The sequence below is a fragment of the Myotis myotis genome, unplaced genomic scaffold, assembly GCF_014108235.1.
Source record: "Myotis myotis isolate mMyoMyo1 unplaced genomic scaffold, mMyoMyo1.p scaffold_m19_p_17, whole genome shotgun sequence".
NCBI lineage: Eukaryota > Metazoa > Chordata > Mammalia > Chiroptera > Vespertilionidae > Myotis > Myotis myotis.
The window spans coordinates 15,410,153-15,434,490 of NW_023416321.1; the positions used below are offsets into that span (position 1 = coordinate 15,410,153).

At 40.4% G+C, this 24,338-nt stretch overlaps 2 protein-coding genes and 1 long non-coding RNA gene across 18 annotated transcripts in view; 2 read left to right on the plus strand and 1 right to left on the minus strand.

Annotated features, from left to right (window-relative positions):
* Positions 1–9,475, minus strand: part of ATP6V0A1 (ATPase H+ transporting V0 subunit a1) — a 62,537-nt gene extending 53,062 nt beyond the window's left edge. For 4 of the 11 annotated variants that reach the window (XR_004972767.1, XR_004972766.1, XM_036339752.1 and 1 more), the window contains exons 1-2: positions 6,482–6,632; positions 4,234–4,395 (exon numbers count right to left, since the gene is read on the minus strand). Coding sequence is in view for 8 of the 11 variants with exons in the window: in XM_036339752.1 (XP_036195645.1) it covers positions 4,234–4,350 (117 nt within the window). In the remaining 3 variants the exon portion in view is untranslated. Of the gene's footprint in view, positions 1–4,233; positions 4,396–6,481; positions 6,633–9,352 lie in introns of those variants that run through there. The other 7 variants (XM_036339753.1, XM_036339750.1, XM_036339749.1 and 4 more) reach the window with 4 other exon arrangements.
* LOC118671510 lies at positions 6,667–21,301 on the plus strand. Its single transcript, XR_004972768.1, has 3 exons — positions 6,667–6,806; positions 19,081–19,186; positions 20,606–21,301. It is a non-coding gene; the product is annotated as an uncharacterized LOC118671510 (long non-coding RNA).
* A 6-nt stretch (positions 21,302–21,307) lies between these two features.
* STAT3 (signal transducer and activator of transcription 3) overlaps positions 21,308–24,338 on the plus strand; it is a 77,721-nt gene continuing 74,690 nt past the window's right edge. For all 6 annotated transcript variants that reach the window (XM_036339739.1, XM_036339743.1, XM_036339740.1 and 3 more), the window contains exons 1-2: positions 21,308–21,446; positions 22,483–22,671. In XM_036339739.1, coding sequence (XP_036195632.1) covers positions 21,419–21,446; positions 22,483–22,671 — 217 coding nt within the window. In that variant the 5' untranslated portion in view covers positions 21,308–21,418. The remainder of the gene's footprint in view (positions 21,447–22,482; positions 22,672–24,338) is intronic.

A 24,338-nucleotide genomic window follows, 5' to 3' on the forward strand; every position in this document is an offset into this window, starting at 1 on the left:
GCCCTGTACACTGAAAGGTCTCAGGATTGATTCCTGGTCAGGGTACATACCCAGGTTGTGGGTTCGATCCCTGGTGGGGGCGCATGCAGGAGGCAACCGATGGATGTTTCATTCTCACATCAATGTTTCTCTCTCTAAAATCAATAAAAGCATGCCCTCAGGTAAAGATTTAAAAAAATTGTGAAACATTAAAAAGATTCCCCTTAAAGTCAGGAGCAAGACAAGAATGTCATTTAATGGATACTTAGCATTTTGCCCTCTTTCCTTAGTAACAAAAATCCCAATTTTGTTCAGGGCAGCAAATGCTCAGTTAAAAAAACACATTTCCCAGATTTCTTTGCAGCTAGTGTATGCCATAATCCTGGCACCAATAATAAATTTTAAAATTCTACTGAGAATTTCTGGGAAAGAAATATGTACCTCTCCTTTCTCCTTGCACTTCCTTCAATGATATGCGTGGAGCTATGGGGCTATCTGTAAGTACAAAAGCCAAATGTTCAAGGATGGTCAAACAGAGATACAGAATGATGACAGTGTGGAGCTGGGCTTCATGTTACATGAGAAAAGTACACCCCTATCATTTGGGCTTTTTGTTACACTCAGCTAAGCACAGCCCTAACCAGTATTAGCTTGCTGTTTCTCTTCTTCAACATGTTACTGAAGGTCCCAATGTGTATGGTGAAATGAGAAAAAGAAACAAAAGGATAAGGATTTGAGAAGAAGAAACAGCTTACTCTCTAAAGGTAAAGTGAAAAAGACTATATCAAATGTGACAAAATGTTAACAACTGGTGAATCAACATAGAAGTATTCAGGCTTGAAATTTTTCAAAATAAGAAATTTAGGCAAAAACACACCAATAAGCAAAAAAGAAAAATAAACTTTTTGTATCACCATAAACGAAGGGAAAAGATAAGCGACAGCCTAGAAGAATTTATTAGGAAAGGAGTAGAAAAAGATTAGATTCCAGAAGACGTGAAGAACTTTTATAAATCCTACAAGTTAACAAGCCAAAGGCCAGCAAACCATTAGTAAACAGGCAGGGGATATGGACAGACGCTCATGGAAAATGAAACCCATTCTGTCCAATAAACAGATAAAAAGATATCAAATGTCCTAATACTGAAAATGCAAACTAAAACAACAATAAGATACCACTTCGCACCCATTGTGTTGGTGAATTTCTTTGAGTACAGAGGTGTTGACATTGTTCCTGACACTGTGGCAGGACAGGAACTCTCAACCAGCCATGGGAGCATGCACAGGCACATGCACACACTCTGGCATCCTCCAGCTAGAGATGCACACTACACTCAGCAATGCCCCTCCCACTTATCATCCCTGGAGTAGCAGCAGGTCCATGTGATCAACACCATTTTCGCAGTAACAGTAAGACATTATTTGCCTTTTTCATTCTCATTGTCTCATGAATATTTCAGTGACTTTTTCCAGAGTCTCATGACATACATCACAGCAGACTGACTGCAGAGGCAAATGAGAAGCCAGCTATCTTCTATTAATTCAGGCACTAAAAGATTTTCAAAAATGTAAAAGCAATACCATTCTTCTCATTATTTTTTGTTTGTTTTGGAAAATATAGCTATTTTTCACAAATATGCTATTATAACATGTAGTGGGTTTATAATTTTTTAATGAGTTAATAAATATTTAAAACATTTCTCAGCTTTAATTTCCAATTTAATAAGTATAAATAGTTGTAACTCACATAAAAGCCCGCTAGGGTTCTCAATTTTATTTAATTTAAGAGTGTAAAGAGGTCTTTAGACCAAAATGTTTGAGAACCACTCCCCTGGAGAAACTATAAAAGATGCATGCCAGGAGACACAGGCAAGACTCTTCATTGCAACTTGTAATAGCAAAGAACTGCAATCATTAGAAGGAAAAAATGATAAATTATATATTTTTACAATAACTATATAGCAATTTAAATAAATGAACTAGGGCCTCCTGTACCAACATGGTCAAATCTCACAAATGTTAAATTTAAAAAATACCTGCTGAAAGATACATACAATATGATACCATACAAAATTATACTATATATTACTTGGTGATTCATACAAACATAGCAAAAGTAAAAAATAAAAACATATGGGAATAATACTGTCAACAATAATAAAAATAAAGAAAAAAACACAGGTAAGGGCAAAAGTCACTATACAAAGTAACCTCTAGGGAGGAGGGGAGAGAAATGAAACTCAGGGAGGAAGGAGAGGCAGGAACCTTCAATTATATGTGGAATGCTTACCCCTGAAGTAGACAATATAAATTACATAGGTATTCATTATATTATTCCCCATAATTTTTTGTATGACTGAAATACATAAGTAAAAGTTAAGAATGCTGAATGAACCCAAATGGGTATTAGAAAGGGAGATACTATATAGGACCAGATGAAGAATTGCAAATTAAGGGTGAGTTAGGTTTGATTTAGGTTTTAAGACTAAAAAACTGGAAGAATATCAATGCATTAGCTCAAGTTTAGGAAGTGAGGATGAAGAAAAAGGAAAGGTGTTGGGATTTACACGTATTAGCTTGAGACGTATTAGCAGAGATGACAACAAGCTTAGAAATTTGTATATTCAGGGAAGGTATTTGGGAAGTCAAGGCCAGAGATATAGATTTGGGACTCACTGAATAAAGATGAAAATTTTGAGAATGGATGAGATCACCGAAAAAACGGTGGTAAAGGAAGATGTCGTTGTGGACAGGCTTATCCAGAGAGCAGAGAGCTTGGGAAACACTGACACTGAGGGCAGAGGTGGAGAAGATAAAAGAGAGGCCGGTGGAAGAGCCTCAGAAAGGTAAAAGAACACTCCAAAAGAGATGGTATACAAAGGTTCAAAGAAAATAAGGAATAAGACTATCACTGGGTTGTATTTGTGCAGTTTCAGCTCAGACTGAGAACTTCCTGAAAGCTTGCCAATTCCAGGAAGTCAGTATTGATAATCCCACACCTTTCTGATTACTCCTCTTTATCCATCCATTCCAACAAATATTGATTATCTTCTATGTGGGCACTAAGGATAAGATAATCACTGTCTCTGTCTTCATGGTACTTAGATCAGAGTAGCAGATGAAGACTTTAATCAACTACTTGCACTGATGAATGTAAAATCACAACTATAATGAATGTTGTCAATGAGAGGTACATGGACCTTTGAGATTGCCTAATAGGGAATTGTTTACTCCCCCCTCCTTTCAGCGGCAAATATCAGACTGTAAGCACCATAGGGCATACTTTTTACTAGTATACGCTTATACTGTCCATTTTGCTTTTATTGATTTTTTTCTTTTGTTAGAGAGGGAAGATGGAAGAGAGAGAGAGAGAAACATTGATGTGAGAAAAACACATCGATTGGTTGTCTCCTATATGAGGCCCCTCTGGAGAACAACCTTGCAATCTAGGTATGTGTCCTGACTGGGAATTGAACTTGGGACTTTCTGAAGCATGGGACGATGCTCCAACCAACTGAGCCACACTGGCCAGGGCTATCCATTTTCTTTTCTTTTTTAAAAATATATTTTTATTGATATCAGAGAAGAAGGGAGAGGGAGAGAGAGAGATAGAAACACCAATGATGAGAGCGAATCATTGATCGGCTGCCTCCTGCACGCCCCCCACTGGGGATCAAGCCCACAACCCAGGCATGTGTCCTACCCAAATCTAACCCGGGACCCTTCAGTCCACAGGCTGACGCTTTATCCACTGAGCCAAACTGGCTAGGATTGTCCATTTTCTTTTGATATCTTCTCCAACTTCCCAGCATAATGCTTCAGCTTAATAGGTATTCAGTATATGTTTACTTATATACTATATATCCCTAACTGCATGCTTCAGATCTTATAATACATATGACCTGCTGTATGGAAAAGCTATGAAAATATTTTTAAGATCCTGCTATGGGTGTTAAGAAGCCCAAAAGTAAAGTGGAAGTCCTGAACATGTTAATTTGCTGTCCTCCATTTGCATCCCAAGCAATTACCTTGAGAATGCTTAGGATTATTCTCAAAGGGGAACCAATAAAAACATGAAAGGATTGGCCCACGACAATCTCACCTCTAGAAAGACAACTCAAAAAAGTGTCAACAGTAAGCGTGCTGTCATGTTATTTTTGCAAATAAAAAGCAAAACATTCATCATAAAGCAATTGGCCATGACCAGAAAATGACAGTTCAGTGGTAATCAAGAAGCAGCCCCACAATTACTTACATCACGAAACTGAACCTTTCCGAGTTCTCCTAATTCGCTGACACAACAATAAGCAGCTTCTGACTGTAGGAAAAGCTGGGCCAGCGTCATCTCCTCACTCCGGAAAAGCTCCCCCATGGCGGCAGAAAGGACATCCACTGAGTACCGGGATTTCTCTCCAACCTAAGGCAAAAAGGGAAAACTGCATGACCTTGGAAATTACTAAGAGGGCTAAGAACAAACAGCACTCAGTAAGGCTCTTCCGTTTTGCATTCCATGTCTTTCACCTTGTGCTGACAGGTCTTTAACAACTGTTTTGACATCCTCCTTAGAAAGATGGAAAGGAGAAATTGCAAAGGCTGCCACTGAATCCTCTCCCACAGAGTGCCTGATGAAAAGTCTCTTCCTTTGCAGTCAACATCAGGATCGGATGACAATATTTTGGGACATCTCAATACATAAGAATGTGTCCATATTAAAAATAGGAACTGGGGAACCCAGACAGCTTTTTAATACCCTGGGCACAACATTCTGAGGCAGTGACATCCACACTGCTCTATCTTGGTTTCCACTTGTGTCAGGAAACAGAAGAGACCTCACCATTTTCTAAACTGTACTGCCCATTTCTTCTTCTTCTTTTTTTTATTCTCCCCCGGGGAATATGTTTTTCATTGATTTTAGAGAGAGGAAGGGAGAGGGAGAGAAAAACATTGATCAGTTGCCTCCCAGACCCACTTACCCTGACGGGGGATTAAACCCTAAACCTATGTAAGTGTTCTGATCAGGAATCAAACCACCATTTGGTGTACAGATGGTGTTTCAACCAACTGAGCCACCTGGCTAGGGCTACTGCCCATTTCTAAGAGCCAAACTGCCAGCCTTACCCTCAAGTTATGACTACCTTAAAGGGTTTAACCTTCCAAATTCCTCAGAAAGCACCATCTTCTCACTACAGAATCTAACTACATAATCATTATCTTAAAAAAAAAAAGGGACCAGCTTGCTTATTAAGCTCAATATCAAGTCAAGCATGGCAGGAATGCATTGATAATGACAAAGCAGTTTTATCAAGCCACAGAGAATAAGCTTTCCACCTCGGAAGCCTTCTGTTTCTTATCCCCACCTTCAAGATGAACTACATTGTTCCATCTGTTAAAGCTTCTCCTGCGCGCCTCCATAAAGGTTTGATTTTAGGGTTGTCTTATCACTGCCTGGTAATAACGACCAGTGGCGCTATCAGTGGTCCTGAAACTGCAATTATTTATTCTCAATCAGCTATTGTGAGGCACAGATGGTGCAGTATCTAAGCTCGAAAAAACATAAGGTATTTTTAGTATCATGAGCGCATCCATAATGATAGGTGAAACTGGCATGGAAGGAAGAGTTGCTCTCGGGGAAGGCTGGGAGACATCTTGAAAAATTTGAATGACAAGCCTTTGTGCCTTTGATGTTCAAAGCAGCAGAACAACACACTCGGATACAAGCAAGGATTTTTCAAGAGATGATGTAGCTTGACTTTATACCACCACCACCCCGCCCCCCAACACACCTCGCTCCTAATTATGGGACAGAGTCCACAATCTCTAAACACATAATATTATGCCTGATCAGCATAGTTCAGGGGCTGCCAATCATGACAGCCTCCAATGAGTTGCCTCCCCACTGTTTTTTAACGATTACAAATCTCCCTAAATGCATCTCTCCGACGAACCAAACAGAAAACCAAGCTGGCCAAAGCGATTAGGGGATGCGGGGGAGTAGTGGTGGTGGTGGCGGTGGTTGTCGTGGTGTGTGTCACAAAACAAATTATAAAGAAATAGGAATTCTGCTGCACAAGGTTAATCCAAACAAGGCGTCCCCGCGCACTGCCGCTGTCACCCGGTCCTCGCCTCCTAACGAGGTATTTGGATTCACCTGCTTCGTTCCTGTCCACCCAGCGAGCATCGGCACACCTACCTCCCGGAGGAGGGACTAGAAGGGAGAAATTCTCCCATTGGGACCCCATTTAAGAAGTCTCCCCCCAATTTTTCGGCCATTCCAATAACCTTCAGTTCCTCCGCCGACCCCTTAAGTGGCGGCAGGGATCAGGGCCTCCAAAGGGGAGTGAACCTCCGGTTCTTCTGCCCACAGAAGGGGCGCCCGAAGAGAGGTGAACCCCATTTCCTTTCAGAGACCTCGGATCCCTGCTACTTCCTTGGACAAGTGAAGCGGATGTTAGGGTTCCCGGTGCCCCTTGGAGGCCGCTCCCTGCCGCGCCATCCCCGCTCACCTCCAGCCGCCGGCGGGGCCACTACCAAAGGCGTCGCCGCAGACCCAGCCCGCAGCCTCCCCGGCTCCGGGTGCCGCGGCTCGGACGTGCCTGCGTCCGCAGAGCCACGCCCCCGCGCCGCCGCGGCCTCCGCCCTAAGATGACCTCATTGCAGCCGGCCAATGGGGTGCGGCTCGGGCGGCGCCGCAGTGCGCAGTCGCGGGCCCCGCGAGAGCCGGGGCGCTGGCGCCATCTTGTTCTCCACAGCGCCTGGCGGAAGGACGGTCGTGGGCGGGGCTGGCGGGCAGGTGCCGAGCCTTCAGACCCCTGGTCTCCGGCGCTGACGGTGAGCGAGGCCGCCTGCCGTCTCTGTTTGTCTGTATTAACCCGAGGATTCACCCACAAGTTCCTCTCGAGGGAAGTAGCAGGAAGGAAGGGAGAAACATGAAATGACCTGAGAGCTGGAGGGGAGCTTGCGAGCGCTTCCAGTACTTTCATACACACACACACACACACACACACACACACCACACACACATACACACCACAGACACACACACACAATCATACCCACCACACACACACACAGTCATAGACACACACACATGGAAACACAGACACTGAGACACACATAGACACACACACCACAGACACAATCATACCCACCACACACACAGACACACACACAATCATACCCATCACACACACACACACAGTCATACACACATGGAAACACAGACACTGAGACACACATAGACACACACACACACACCACAGACACAATCATACCCACCACACACACAGACACACACATAATCATACCCATCACACACACACACACACACACACACAGTCATACACACACACAGACACATACATGGAAACACAGACACTGAGACACACATAGACACACACAGACACCACAGACACACAGACACAATCATACCCACCACACACACAGACACACACATAATCATACCCATCACACACACACACACACACACAGAGTCATACACACACAGACACCACAGACACACAGACACAATCATACCCACCACACACACACAGACACGGAGACACACACAGACACCACAGACACACCGACACAATCATACCCACCACACACACACAGACACGGAGACACACACAGACACCACAGACACAATCATACCCGCCACACACACAGACACACACATAATCATACCCACCACACACAGTCATACACACACAGAGACACATACAGACACACAGAAACAGAATATACCACACACCGCAGACACACACCACTCATACATACACACCACACACACACACCACCCAGACACACACACAATCATACCCACCACACACAGACACACACACAGAGACACACACCACACACACCACACAGACATAGAGACAGACACACACAAAAATACCCACCACACATACAGACACACAGACATACTAGTACATACCACACGCACACACACTACTCAGACACACAGAGACATGCACCACACGCACCATGCACACGCACGCACACACACACACCACACTGTCCTCCTTAGTTTACAGAAAAGAACATTTGAGCCCTAGGGTGCCGAGCGACTTGGGAAAGGTGCTCACTGTGCTAGATCCTGTAGTAGAGCCTTGAACAGGGAGGGGCTCGGCACTTAACTATGGGAAACTCCTCTCAGAGGGTGCGGTCACGGTTTGATTCCCGGTCAGGGTGCCATGCCTGGGTTGTGGGCTCAATCCCCAGTGTGGGGCGTGCAGGAGGCAGCCGATGGATGATTCTCTCTCATCATTGATGTTTCTCTCTCTCCCTCCTCCCTTCCTCTCTGAAATCAAAATAAAAAGGTACTTGGTTTAGTTCCTCAGACAACTGTACTGGGTCTATATTTCTCCAGTTAACAGTGTGTGTGTGTGGGGGGGACTCTAAGACTGTTTGTGAAAGTATATTTGTATCTTGTTTGGTGGATTCCTGTGGGCCCATTTGACCACATAGGGCTTTTTATTCCTCAAAATTTTTAAAAGAATAACTCGTTTTTTAAAACGTGCGTGTTGCCTACCTGTTTTTATAAAAATGCCTTTCTCAAATATTGATCTCGATTCCTTTTTCTTGACCTTCTTTTAAAGAGGAGCAGGGATCCCAAGTCGTTTGTAATAACCAAAACTGTATCAGGAAAAACTGGTTATTCGGTCTCCGTGTGTGGGAGAACACAATGGAGATTCAAGTGTAATGAAGGAGATATTTCAGATAAAAACCTGCTGCTGATAATTGTGTCTACCTGACAGTAACATCATCAATCCTGCTTTACCAGCCTAAACAAAATAACGAAGGGCCTAAATACACATTTCATTTGATTTTTCTATTTCACATTGTGAGTGAAGATAGAACTGAACTGCATTACGATTTAGTTGAGAAGTAGCACCTTGGAGAGCCCCGACCCCCCTTTTCATTTGTGATCTTGAATGCTCCCTCGCTTTCCCAACTTTCTGGGCAAGGTTGATACAGTAGAGACCCACATTTGAAAGCCTGCCAAGCTTTAGAAATTACGCAATGACTGTTATTTCCTTCCTCTGAGTCTTAAAAAAACACACACAAAAACACAACACACACACATTTAAACCTCCGAGTCAGCTGCTTGCTAACCACAAATTTTCATACTTCACCTTTAAGACAGCCTTTCATCTGGACTCAGCGCAATTCCCTTGAACTCATTTTTTTTCATGGCTTCCTTGAAAGTAAATCCTCCAGAGCTCTTTTTCTGTCTCCTTTCATTTCCTGCTGTCAGTCTTTCTCCGGTGTCCTATTTCTTTTCCCTCCCAGACCTCTTCCTTAGCAGTCCTGCCTGTTGTCAGGTTTAAATGTCTGTGTGTGGGACTCAGACCTATTTTTCCACTCACCTCTCTTCTCCAAGACTCAGAGATGGAATTTCAGGCTGCTTGAATAATGCCATCCAGGCAACAAATGCTTGCTGAGGACCTCCTGTGGGGCAGACATGGTGCTAGGTGCTGGGGATAGGAAAATGAAACAGACACACTTCCTGTCCTAGAGGAACTCACAGAAATAAATAAAGTTCTAATAATTGAGAGAGACAGAAGTAGATAGAGAAAACAGAGGTGTGAGTGCAATGACATATTTATGATGTAATATGCCCTTTTGTAAATGCTTTATGCATATGAACGCATTTAAATAACCTTACAACAATACTGGGAGGCAAATGGTGATGGTGAAACTGAAGCACAATAATTTGCCCAAGGCCACTCAGCTAGTAAATGGCAGAGCAGGATTCAAACTGAGCCAGTTTGGTGACATTTCCTGGACTCATGTATTGTGTTGTCCTGCCTTTGGTAAGAGTGCTGTCTCTGAATTCAATTCTTTGTTTAAAAAAAAATTTTTTTATTGATTTCAGAGAGGAAGAGAGAAACATCAATGATGAGAGAGAATCACTGATTGGCTGCCTCCTGCATACCCCACACGGGGGATTGAGCCTGCAACTCAGGCATGTGCCCTAAAGGGGAATTGAACTGTGACTTCCTGATTCATAGGTCGAAGCTCAACCACTGAGCCATGCCGGCTAGGCTGAATTCTCGATCTACCATTTAATATCTGTAATCTTAAAACCTTGTAAGCCCCAGTTTCCTCATCTATAAAATGGGGTTAATAATATTTCACATGGTTATTTTGAAGAGTAAAAGGAACCTAGCACATGCTTGGCACTCAGCCTGCATTTAAAAACTGTTAGCTATCATTATCATCGTCATTATTATTATTGTTGTTGTTGAAATATAAAATACTGTATAATGGCCCTAGCCCATTTGGTTCAGTGGGTAGAGCATCAACCTGTGAACTGAAGGTTCCCAGGTTCAATTCCAGTCAAGGGCACATGCCCGGGTTGTGGGCTTGATCCCCAGTAGGGGGCATGCAGGAAGCAGCGGGTCAATAATTCTCTCTCATCATTGATGTTTCTCTCCTTCCTTCTCCCTTCCCTTCTGAAATCAATAAAAAAATATTTAAAAATTCTGTATAATGTACCTGAGGATGTCAAAAAAACTTACATTGAGGAGATGACACGAGAGCAGAGTTTTGAAGGATTAGAGCTCTCACTGAATAAAAACTGCCTCTTTTCCTGAGATCCTTGATCCTGTTAATGGTATCATTGTTTTTTTGTAATTACCAAGGCTCAGAGCTTAAGCTATTTTTAATTCCACTCTTTTCCTTTCTTTCCACATTTAGGTAGTTGCCACATCATGCTAATTGTGGGTCCTGCATTTATTTCTTGCCTTTACCACCTTACTCTTTTTATTTTCATTGCCGATAACCTAGTACAGGTTCATTTGCCCCTCTCATAACTAAAGCAGTAACCTATGGGAGACAACATGGTGTAGTGTAGTAGACCACAAGCTTTTGTACCATCCTGAACTAGGCTTGAATCTCAGTTCTTCCATTTAGTCCATCTGATATTAAATGTAAGAGAAATAAATTTCAGCTCTAACAGTTACAAGGTGTGGAAACTTGAGCAAGTTAGTTCACTTCCTTAAGCTTCATTTTCCTCAATGGAAATCTCATGAGACATTTTAGTTTCTCTTTTATAAAACACAGTACTTTCTCATGACTTTTTTTTTTCTATTACCAAACTATAAACTCTTTTTCTCCCCTAGCATTGGGCCTACTCATTCAATAGTACCATTTCTTGGCTGAATGAGTGAATGGATAGATGATCCTGAAAGAAGTGGGGGCCTTCTAATAGAACTCTGCTACCAACAAAAGAACACAGGCATCAGATAAAAAGGAGTGTGATCACATCCTGCCTCTTCTGTCTCTCCCCTTTGTTTTATGAACCTCATTATCTGAGGAGGAGAGCTCGTGACAGATGCTTGTATTCTTAACAAACAGGACAGCTGGGAAAGGTTCAGAGCAGAAGCTAGAATCAGAAAGTGTCTGTGGAGTCCGTGAAAACTGCAAGGTCATCAACTTTGATAATATGATAGTGCTGATGTCTGTATTCCATTTACAGTTTTTAAAGTTCTTCTATATCGAAAGATACCTATGAGGAAAATGCTCTTTAAATTCAAGGAAGAGTACTTTTATAAAAAAAATCCAAAATCATCAAAAATCCAACATTCCCTTCAGCAAATATCTATTATGCCAGACTTAATACTAGAAACTGGAAATGCAAGGATGAACAGGAGCTCAGAGTCTATCAAGGAGTCTATTAGACCAACAACTAGCTGTAATATATAATATGCAATATAGCAGAGACAGGAACAGAAGTGTATGGAAACCCAGAGAAGAGTCATATTAATCCTGTCTGGACTTAGGGAAAGCTTTGAGAAGACATGACATTCAAGATGGGTATTGAAAGGTGAGTAGAAGTTTTCTCACAGGAGGAGGCAAAGGCTATTAGAACAGAAATAGTACAAATACTAGATTTAAATCAGATTTTATTTTTATCACAGTCAGGAAACATGCTAATTTAGCTCAAACTTGATTAAAATATTTTGATCCAGAATAATCAGGCATTTATGTTGATTTTATCTATGGTTACCTGTATGCTTCTTTAGGAAGAAGGAATCTTCTATGCTCTATCTTTCTCTCACTTGAGCAAGCACAGCATATGTTCAACAAGATCAAGTATAAAATGCTGTTGACCAGTTGCCCACATAGCCCTAGAAGACGAGCAGTTCCATATGAGGACTGCAGTTCTGGGTGTCTGAATGGAGCTATCTCTTAGCATCTGTAAAAATGTCTAGTTGATAGTTAAAAAATGAATATTTTACTATCAAGACAGAGCAGAGAACAGAGGCAGTGATCTAACAGTCTCAAAAACTTTTAAGAATTGTCATTATAGCCCTGATCGGTTTGGCTCAGTGGATAGAGTGTTGGCCTACGGACTGAAAGGTCCCAGGTTCGATTCCAGTCAAGGGCATGTACCTTGGTTGCGGGCACATCCCCAATAGGGAGTGTGCAGGAAGCAGCTGAATCGATGTTTCTCTCTCATCGATGTTTCTAACTCTCTATCCCTCTCCTTCTCCCTTCCTCTCTGTAAAAAATCAATAAAATATATTTTAAAAAAATAATTGTCATTATAGTGGAATAATTAAATGGTTTTCCTCTACTTTTTAGTTGGACTGCACAGCAGTTGTCCAAATTTCCACAAATAAAGGATCAGCTGGTATTTGCTCATCCAACTTAAATTCCTAGATGGGACCTAGAGGAAAATATGAAAGTTAAACCAACTGTTTTTTTTAAAATATATATTTTTAATTGATTTCAGAGACAAAGGGAGAGGGAAAGAGAGATAGAAACATCAATGATGAGAGAGAATCATTCATCGGCTGCCTCCTGCATGCCCTCTACTGGGGATCAAGTCCACAATCTGGGCATGTGACCTGACCAGGAATCAAACGGTGACCTCCTGGTTCATGGGTTGGTGATCAATCACTGAGCCACACTGGCCAGGCCAAGTGTTTGTAAATACATATTTGCTCAAGTGATCCCCTTTTCCATATGCTTCTTGTATTAGTTTCCTAGGGCTGCTGCACAAATTGCCATAAACTGGGTGGATTAAAATAACAGACATTTATTCTCTTACAGGTCTGGAGGCTAGAAGTCTGAAATCAAGGCATCCACAGGGCCATGATATTTCTAAAGAATATATAGGGAAGAATCCTTCATTCCCTCTTCCTAGCTTCTGGTGGTTGCCTGCAATCCTTAGTTTTCCTTGGCTTGTAGATGTATCACTCCAATTACTGCCTCATTCACAAAACATTCCTTCCTCTGTATGTCTGTATCTGTGTCCAAATGTCTCTCTTTTTATAAGGACACCAGTCATTGGATCAGGGCCCACCTTAATCCAGTCTGACCTCTTCTTAACTTTTTTACATCTGCAAAAACACTATTTCCAAATAAACTCATATATACAGGTTCTAGGTGGACATGAATTTTGTGGGAATACTGTTCAACCCAGTATCTCCCTTACCAATGTTGGGAAGGAAATTTTGCTCTGCATAATTTTCCAACTGTTCACCTGCAAATAGTTGGGAGCATACAGTAAACTTTGGTTTAAAATTTTACTTCCTCTTGTCTGAGATATTTGAGATGATAGTAGCTCAGCTTAATGATTGTCTGTCTAGTCAAATATTTCTGTTTGTCTTTCCCTTTTATGTAAAAAGAAATTCTAATTCTTAAACTATTCTACCAAGGATCTGATTGAATGTTGGATAGGATAATTCTCCTGCCACAACCTGTAGGTGGCCTGTAATCACTTTGGCCATCATTTGAAATGTTGATTTGCAGTTTGCAGTTTTAGTTTGAATTCCTCAAAATAACACTCGGTTTCTACCTTCAAAGCCTGTCAATGTTTAACAGAAAGTATTTTGGTAATAAGTAAAATTCTCTCCATAATAGATTTTGAGGCTTCCTGTGGAGTTTGAGGAATGCCAGCTTCCTCTGTTAATGATTACATCCATAAGTAGATAAGAATGAGCTTAAGGCATGTGACATTTTATGCAAACCTCAAGGCTCTTGTGACCAACACATGAGGCAAAAAGCCTTTAACTCGTGGAAGAAAGCCATGAAAGAGGCTTCTTAAATAAAATTTGAAGGTGAGGGGTGAAGGGAGCCTAATATATTGTGACAGAAGATGACTTTGGGTGGTGAGCACACAGTGCATTATACAGATCTTGTATCATAGAAATCTAAACCTGAAACCTGTATGATCCTATTAACCAATGTCACCCCAATAAATTTAATAAAAACAAACAATTCTAAAAATTTTAGAAAACATGAGAAAAGTTGAGATGGGAATAAAGAAAGGCTTGATTGACACAGGGCAGAGACCTAAAATATTTGCCCAGAAAAACAAAAAACTAGTTCAAGGAGGTTTCTGAAAGTAGAGAATCTGGTAAATGTTTCTATATTGGGTTTCTAGTGACTTGGGGAAAGGAGGTGAGACCTGGAGTGAATAAATACATTGGAAAATTACAGTTAAAAGGATCTGATTGATTCAATGGTCAAGAGATAGATCTAACTTGAACTGTTATATTTTCACTGCCTAGCTTAATGACGGGCATTCAAATATACTTAATAAATATTTTTGAAGGAAAGAAAACAAAACTGAAATGTAATCACAGGGAGATGGGACCCACCCACAATCTGGGTATGTGCCCTGACCTGAATCAAACCTGTGACCTTTCAGTTTACCAACCAACTGAGCCACACTGGACAGGGCAATTGCATTGTATTTTTAATTTCAGTTTCCATGTGTTTACTACAACTGTAGAGAAATACAATTGATTTTTGAGTGTTTATTGTATATCCTATAACTTTGCTGAACTCATGTATTCATTCTAGGAGTTTTTGTTAAAAAAAACAAAAAACTTTTGTAAATCCCATCCTTTGAGATTTTTTTAGATAGACGATAATGCCATCTGCACAAAGGTAGAGTTTTATTTCTGTTTTGTTCAATTTGTATGCCTTTTATGTTATTTTCTTGCCTTATTGTGCTGGCTAGTTCTTCCTATGTTGAATAGGAGTGATACAAGCAGACATCCTTAACTTGTTTACAATCTTAGGAAAAAAGAATCCAGTCTTTCATTATTAAATATGATGCTAGCTGTAGGGTTTTTGGTAGATGTTTTTATCAAGTTGAGGAAATTCTCTTCTATTCCTCATTTTCTGAGTGTTTTTTTTTTAATATATATTTTTATTGATTTCAGAGAAGAAGGAAGAGGGAGAAAGAGAAATATCAATGATGACAGAGAATCATTGATTGGCTGTCTCCTGCATGCCCCCTAAAGGGGATCAAGCCCAAAACCCGGGCATGTGCCCTTGACCGGAATTGAACCCAGGACCCTTCAGTCTGCAGGCCAATGCTCTATCCATTGAGCCAAACTGACTAGGGTAGAGCTAGGTTTTTAAAATCATGAATAGGTGTTGGATTTTTGTCAAATGCACTTTCTGCATCAATTGATAGGATCTATTTTTTTTCTTCTTTACCTTGTTACTGATGGATTATACTGATTGAATTTTAAATGCTGAATCAGCCTTACAACCCTAGAACAAACCCCATTTGGCCATGTATATAATTCTTTTTTACATATTGTTGAATTCTATTTGCTAATGTTTTGTTCAGGATTTTTTAAAAATATATTTCCATGAAGGACATTGGTCTGGGTCTTTCTTTCTTTCTTCTTCCTTCTTTTTTTTTTTTTTTTTTTTTTTTTTTGTACTGTCTGTCTAGGTTGTTTGTTGTTGTTGTTATTGTTTGTTTGCCTGGTTTTGATATCAGGGTAATACTGGTCTTATAAAATGGGTTGGCCGAAACCGGTTTGGCTCAGTGGATAGAGCGTCGGCTTGCGGACTGAAAGGTCCCAGGTTCGATTCCGGTCAAGGGCATGTACCTGGGTTGCGGGCACATCCCCCAGTGGGAGATGTGCAGGAGGCAGCTGATCGATGTTCCTCTCTCATCGATGTTTCTAGCTCTCTATCTCTCTCCCTTCCTCTCTGTGAAAAATCAATAAAATATATTAAAAAAAAAATAAAAAATAAAAAAAATAAATAAAATGGGTTGGAAAGGGATCCCAACTCTTCTATTTTCTGGAAAAGATTGTGTAGAATTGGTATTAAATTCTTTAAATGTTTGGTAGAATTCTCCACTAAAACCATCTGGACCTGGAAATTTCTTTTACTGCGACTTTTAAATTACAAATTAAATGTCCTTAACTGTTATAGAGCTACCCAAACTATTTCTTTCATCTTGGGTGAGTATGATAGTTTGTGCTGTTCAAGGAATTGGAATGTGGAATATTTGCTTAGTCTCAAAATACCATCCTACAAAATAGTTCTAGATGATAAAGAGGAAAAGAGTAACTTTACACTGGAAAAGTCCGATAGACACCACCTCAACCAACTGATCAAGGTTAATATCACTAACAGTGGGCAAATCAAAATAATGTACCACCAGATAGAGTACAATGAGAAGAACATAGCATCCCTTTTGTGCTATTTCTGCCAAAGACAACTATCCTAAATCCAATCACAAGGAAATATCAGACAAGCCCAAACTGAGCAACATTCTACATAACTATTCTTTAATCTTCAAAAATGTCAGACTTATGCCCTGGTCCATGTGGCTGTGTTGGCTGAGCATCGTCCCATGCACCAAAAAGTTTACAGTTCGATTCTCTGGGGTTAGGGCACATACCTGGGTTGTGGGCTTGATCCCCATTAGGAGGCATGTGGGAGGTGGCCTATTGATGTTTCTCTCTCTCTAAAAATTAAGTTAAAAAATACATTTTTTAATGTCAAAGTTATGAAAGTTAAGAAAACAATGATTCCCCTGATGAAAGGAGACTAAAGAGAGGTAACTGCTACATTCAAGGAGGGATCTCATATTGAATAATTAAGCTATAAGGACACTTTTGGGACAAATGATGAAATTTGATGGGCTGAGGAGCAGATGGTGGTATGCATCAATGTTAATTTTCTGATTTTGATGGATGTACTAGGCTATATATCTAAACATCCTTTTTTGTAGAAAATACATGATATTTGGGGTGATGAGACATCAGATTATCACTTTACTCTCAGATGGCTCAGAAAAAAAATCTTTTTGACCTAAAAAACATTTTCTGTAAATTTTAAATAATTAAAATATTTTGTAAATGAAAATTTTCCCCAGATATCCTCTTCCTATTTTGATCACTCTATTATTCTAGTGCTCCTAAACATTGATTAATATATTTTGCATATATTTGTATGAATATCATCTACTTATTTTGAAATCCTTCTACTTCTTGAGTATTTATTTCCTCAATGAGATCATTAAACACCAATAGAACATAGATTATGCCTCTATTTCCTTTGTAGTTCCTTATGGTATCAAAAAGCTGTTCTTAATAACCACTTATAAACATTAAAGGTTTTAGAGCATGAATTATCTGGATAATTGGATTGCCTCTTTCAATTTAAGTCATGGAAAAACTTTAAATCATCTCTCTGAAGTCATATAATGGATTCAGGAACCAATTCTGTGCTGATGGCTCATTCACACCAATCAGTAGCCCTGATGATTCATAGAAATACGTGTTTTGGTGGAAAAGTGAGTCATTCCACCAACACACAGCTGGACTGTCACGCCCAGAGCACAATGGAAATGTGGAAATCTGAGTGGAGCACAAAGAATCTATATCTGAGCAAGCCTTCACACTCTTCCTGTTCTGCTACATTGTGAAATGGAAATCGTTTCCTGGGAAAACGGCCAGATTCCACAACGCAAATAGTTTTGTTGCGATGTGTACAGCTGCTAACCACTGTTTTGATTGAGAGTGTCTTGTTTTAAAGATCTGGTCTTGCTTCCAACTGGAAAGTTGAAAGGAAAGGGGGGTGAGGAGAGGCATCCTCTTGTGAGCAACAAATTAGTTTAACAGAAAGTTTTCTTGAATACCAGTTCTTGACTGGTTCAAGTGCGAGAAAGGGAAAAGGGTTCTGCACATTTCTTGCCACCAATGGTGTATCAACCATTCTGACTTGTCCCTTTGTATGTATGAACATATTTCATCCTCAAAACAACCTTACTATTTTTTATTATGGGAAAGTTAGGTATAGAGAGAATAATACAATGAATCCCTATGTACCTATCGCTTTGCTTCAACAATGGTTAACACATGCCAACCTCATTTTATCTTTATCTCATCCACTTTCCTTCGGATTATTTTGAATCATATCCTAGATATGATATCATTTCATCTGTAAATACTTCAGTATGTATCTCTTAAATATAAGGATTATTTTTAAAAGTATAACCACAATACCATTATCACACCTTAATAATAATTCCTTGATGTCATCTTCTATTGCTGGGACTTTTCAGTAGCTCCTAATAGAGCCCTCTCCCCATCCCCCCTGTTTCTAGTCTCAGCCCCATCCCCTCAAATCAATTTTCTTTCTAAAATTCAAATCGTTTCCTCTCCCTCTTTTGGTTACAATAATTAAGTGGTGCCTTCTAATCTTTAGGATAAAGTCCAGCATGACTTCCAGGATGCACTGTGACTGGGCAACTTTTTCTTGCCCACCCTCACCTTTAGCCATTCTACTTCCAAACATCTTATACTTTAGCCATGTGGACTCAGACATCCTCATGCCTTTACCAAGATCTTTCCTCTGCTTAGAATCCCAACCCCCAGCTACTTTTTTCTACTTGGCAAATGCCACAGCTCAACTCTGAAATGTCCCCTGACACCTTTATGTAAACAGAAGTACTCTTTCCCCTGTGCTATCATTGTTTATTATATTTGGTGCTTTTCATGGCTGTTATCACATTAACTTGTAGTTGTTGAGCTACATGTCTAGCTCTCATATTAGATTCTAAGTTCCTGATAGCAAGGATCAGGTATTTCCATCTTTGCGTCTCCATCTCCTGGTACTGGGACGAGCACTTAATAGGCTCTCCATAAATACTTGTTAAATGTTTGTTTTAGTGAATGATGTCCACAATTATTTTTCTGAAGTACTACAAATTCTCAAAGGACTTTTTTTAAAGTATCAAAGATTAGTTTCATAGACTCACTGAATATCAGAACTGGAAGGATCCTTAGAAATTATAACCCCCCACTTTTTTCATTTACAGATGAAAAAACTAAGAACTAAGAGAGAGGTGGAGAACTAAGAGAAGAAAAGCCATTCACATGAAATTACACACCACGAATAAACGTTCTGTTCAACAGATGCTTAATGTAAGCAGTGATATTGAATTTAGTTTATATGTATTGAGTTGGTATGATGGTGGGATATCCAGCTATGCTGTAAGCAATGGGAGATGAAATTCTGGCATTCAGGGGAGAGGCTGACATACTGGTAAACAATCACTGCTCCTCCGGGCATCATGGGATTCAGAACTACTTTAGGACCCTGGGTAATGCCAGACACAGCAGGGACCACCAGAGCTCTGCTTCAGCATGATAGACAGCAGCATCCCTTCTGATGAGTTGATGTCTCTCTCTCCCTTCCTCTCTGAAATCAATAAAATATATTTGCCCTAGCTGGTTTGGCTCAGTGGATAGAGCGTCGGCCTGCAGACTGAAGGGCATGATAGACAACAGCATCCCTTCTGACGAGTTGATGTCTGACTGTGCCACTGGTTTTAAATATTTTTAACATTTAAAGGACCAGAGGCCTGATGTTAGAGTCACTGCAAAGAGGATGCCAAAAAAGAAGATGAAAGAAAAGAGGGAAAGTGACTGGAACCAGAGCAGAGGGCTGGAGACAGAACCCATGTTAAATACCTACATTAAGAAAGTAGCACAGGACTAGTCAATGTGACTCAGTGATTGAGCACCAACCCATGAACCAGGAGCTCAGTGTTCGATTCCCAATCAGGACACATGCCTGTGTTGCAGGCTTGATCCCCAGTAGGGGGCGTGCAGGAAGTGATCAGTGATTCTCTCTCATCATTGATGTTTCCCTCTGTCCCTCTCCCTTCCTCTCTCTGAAATCAATTTTTTTTAAAAGTAGGGGGGAAAAAAAGGAAAATAGCATGAATATTCATAGCAGGATTATTCATAATAGCCCAAAAATGGAAAGGACCCAAATGTCCATCAACTGATGAATAAACAAACACCATGTAGGATATCTATACAATAGAATTTTATTCAGCCATTACGAGGAATGAAGTACTGATATATGTTACAATATGAATAACCTTGAAAACATACCAAGTGAAAGAAGCCAGACACAAAAGGCCACATATGTATGATTCCACTTATATGAAGTGTCCAGAATAGGCAGCCTGAGACAGAAAGTAGATCAGTGATTGTCAGGGGCTGGGAAAAGGGGGAATGGGAAGTGACAGCTAATGGGTGCGGGGGTAACAAAGTTGAATTTCACCTGAGCTCTGTATTCCTGCAAAACATTGGAGTTTAAAGGCATCTCCCCACCCTTCTGTGTTCTGGAAAATAGCTTACTGCAAAGAACCACCCTTCTCCCGGTGAGTCACAGATGCCACTCTTATTTACTTATGGCAAAGACAAACATAGACCCTCCACATTCTCAGTCTTTGCCTCATAAATGATCATTGAACTGCTTGTCCCCGCTAATCACTTCGGAACAAAATGCTTCTTAACCAAACTTTATTTAAGCTTTTCTTCTTCCTCCAGGTCCCTGATCTTTGGCCTGCTCTCAGCCGCAGCCAGCACTCAAGTCCTCCTGAGGATAGGCTGGCTTCAGGGAAAAGTATTCTCTTACCTACTCTCATGCCACCCCTTCATCCATTCGTTGCACCTGGTCCTTTTTAGCTTTGTTTACTCCTCTCCATAAAAGAAGCCCCCCTTTTGTCCAGCCCTTGAGACACTTGCAGATCTTATGGTCATAGCGCTGTGTCCATTACAATAGACCCCCTCCCCTGATTGTAATAGTCCCTTCCCTCCCAGGCAATAATCCTTTCAAATAGTCTCCCTTTGCTAAATCCGGATCTGTTTTTTATTTGACAGGTGTTTATTTTGGGGATGATAACAATGTTCTAAAATTGATTGTGGTTGCCAACTCTGTGAATGTACTAAAAACCATTGAATTGAACACTTTAAATAGGTGAATCGTGTATCACATAAATTATGCCTCAATAAAGCTGGGGTTTAAAATTGTTTTTAGCAGTTTTGAAGGCTGTTTTTTTAAAAAAGGAAGAAAAAAAGTTAGCAAATGGGACTAGAAATAAATAAAAATAATAGCCTCCCAAAAGACCATAAAGGAGACTCTCAATGACAGCAGTGCTAAATCCTGCTGAGTTTAAATAAAATTAGAAAAGGAGAGATCATTGGTAGAATATGGGGTCTATTACTGACTTTTCAATGCTCTTTTGGTAGAGAGAAAACCAACTTTTTGGATAAACTTCTAAAGTTTAAGGACTGAATTGGGGGTAAAAGCCCAGTAACCACAGTTCTACAAAACAATTGAATTTGAACAGAAGAAAACAGATGGACCCCACCTTGAGGAGACAGGAAGGTAAAACCAATTATGACTGCAGTTTTTGTTTCTGTTTTTTATGTGTAGGATAGGAGACCAGTGTATGTTGAAAGCAAAGGAGGAAGGGAGGCTTGATTGCATTTTCATTAATATATTTTCTTGATGTTTTCTGTGTTTTAGTCTGAATTTAACACTCTCAACCAAACTTGCTGTATGCTGTGGTTTCTAGCATAAATTAGCACTTACCAAGGTTTTTTAAAAATTATTATTATTGTTTTCTGGTTCAGGAAACCAGAAAATGTTTGAAGGAGAAAGGAAGGAATTTTTGAGGAAAAGAAATATACAAACATTGTAGGCACTTTTCATATATGCCAGAGGGACAAGACTAGTGCCTGTAAATCTGGGGATGAACACCTGTGGCAACTGTGAGCCAGCTGCTGGGGACTGGTTTTCTGTGCAGGATGTTTGTTTCTCTGATGTGAGGACACGTAATTCATCCCAAATGTTTTTTATTATTATTATTATTATTATTATTATTATTATTTTATTGTTTAAAATATTGCATATGTCTCCATTTTCCCCGATTGACACCCCCCCCCGGCCACTCCCACCCCTGAGGACAAGCCCCCACTATTATTTTTTTTAATATATATTTATTGACTTCAGAGAGGAACGGAGAGGGAGATAGAAACATCAATGCTAAGAATCATTGATCAGCTGCCTCCTGCCTGCCCCCTACTGGGAACTGAGCCCGCAACCCAGGCATGTGCCCTGACCAGGAATTGAACCGTGACCTTCTGGTTCCTAGGTTGACACTCAACCAATGAGCCACACTGGTCAGGCCCAAATCTTTATTATTAACAAAACACACTGTCTCCCTAGGATCTCTCCCAGCATGGATCCAAAACCGAATGGGACATATTACACGTGCACCCCTCACACCTTGCTCAATCTTCCTAAATATAAACCAATAAGACTTAAGGCAGAACCACAGTAAGAGATGAGCAATGCCTGGCTACTCACCCCTCAGCCCTGCACTTCCACACCTCTACCCTCTCTCCTCCTTTATACCTAGAGGCCCTCCCTCTGCGAACCCTTCCCACTCTTCCAGAAAGTGGCAACCTTCCTTTAGCTGCTGGAGAACCCTCCACTTTGTACCTGAAACTATGCATCTGCCTCTCCTGCTATGCTATGAATTCCTCAATAGGAAGGACTGAGCTTTATTCATCCTCCTTGAAGTCCCCAGCCCCGCAGTTGGCTCAAGGTAAGCAGTCACACTTTGTTGAACACGTGGGCGGATGGAGGAATATGGTAGAGTGCTATGAGATTCCAGCTGCTGACATGGTTGCATCCTGGTGTTCTTTTTCTGGGCCAAAGGGTTGTTTGTTTCCACCTCTTTATCCCTTTTACAGTCTCTGCCTCAGCCGCTGAAAGCACGCAATGGAACAGTGTGCCTTTCAGCAAATAAGTGTGAGCAATGGAAAATGCAAAGCGTCAACCCTTACTGCAAGCAATGGCATGCTGAATGCAATTCCAAACGAAGGGAAACTGCTTATTTTCACTGAAATGAAGTACTCTGGGCAGTACTTCCCTCCAGTTCTGGGAGTCCCTGGCGATAAAGCTAGTTCATCAAGGCTTAGCACGCCCCCTGTTGGATTTAGCTGGCATTTAGTAAGAAGAGGACAGGAGAGAAACTTGTTGATACAGATCATTTCTTGGACATAGGTATGTAGGGGTAGGGCCCTTTCTGCAAAATTCTCTGTTAACAAGGCATGAAATGAGTCATGTATTTACTAGACTATCCCTGGAACATAATTTGACTAATCTCAAAAAGGTCACTCCTTTTTGAAGAGTAGAAATATTTTCCTGATGGGAAGTCAAAATGGCATGGACTTAATTCCTTTTAGCAAGCATGCAACCACAAAAATCAAGTCAACCACTAAAATGCCTCTTCAGACCCCCCCCCAAGTGAGGTTTAAATTGTAATCCCTAAATGTCCATTGATAGAGAACTTGTTGAGTAAGTATAGTACGTCCATACTTTGGAATACTGACATGAAACAATCTCCAAGATATATTAGTGACTGAAAAAAAAAAGAAAAATGCTGAGCAATATTTAAATTTGATCATATATGCAGAGACTTTCTATAGAAGATTCCACCAGAAAATAGTAACAATTGTCTCCTGGGGAAGAAATTAATTACTGCAGACAGTGATAGAAAGAAAACCTCTTTTCACTATATTTTTGGTTGCTACTCACAAATTTGTATCTTGGATGCTACCTATGGAAATAATCTAACCAATTAAAAAATGTAAGAACCTTATGAAGGCCCAGTAAAATTCTCTACTGTCACTCTTCTTTTTTCTAGAAATCTTATCAATCCTCAATGGAACAACTTAAACTGCCAAAATACATTTTCTTTTAAATTCTAAAATAAATGGGTAATCTTTCAGATCTCATATATATATATATATATATATATATATATATATATGATTTTATATATTATGGATAATTTTATATACCAGCTATGATTTTATATACCAGTTATAATTTTATATGTAAAATTATATATACTACTTGAATCACAAACAAGAAAGCCATTTGTTTCTAAGAAAACATCTACTGAAGCATTGGGGGAACTATTCATTGGGACTATCCCAGACTGTCCCGGACAGTGAGCTCTCTAGCTCCTTTCTGGGTTGGAGGACTCTCCAACTGGGTTGATGGAGCCCTGGGTTCCACCAAACAGTTTTTCACTCTTCCTAATGATAACGCATGCCAGACTAGCATAGGTCTTTTGCCAAGACCATCATCTATCCAGCTGGGGAAACCCAAGCTTGGTTTCCTAACTAGGGAAAAGGGTTGCAGCTTTTCTGGGGGAAAGGGGGCTGGTGCTGCTCCAGCAAACTCACAGCCCCAGGGCTGTGC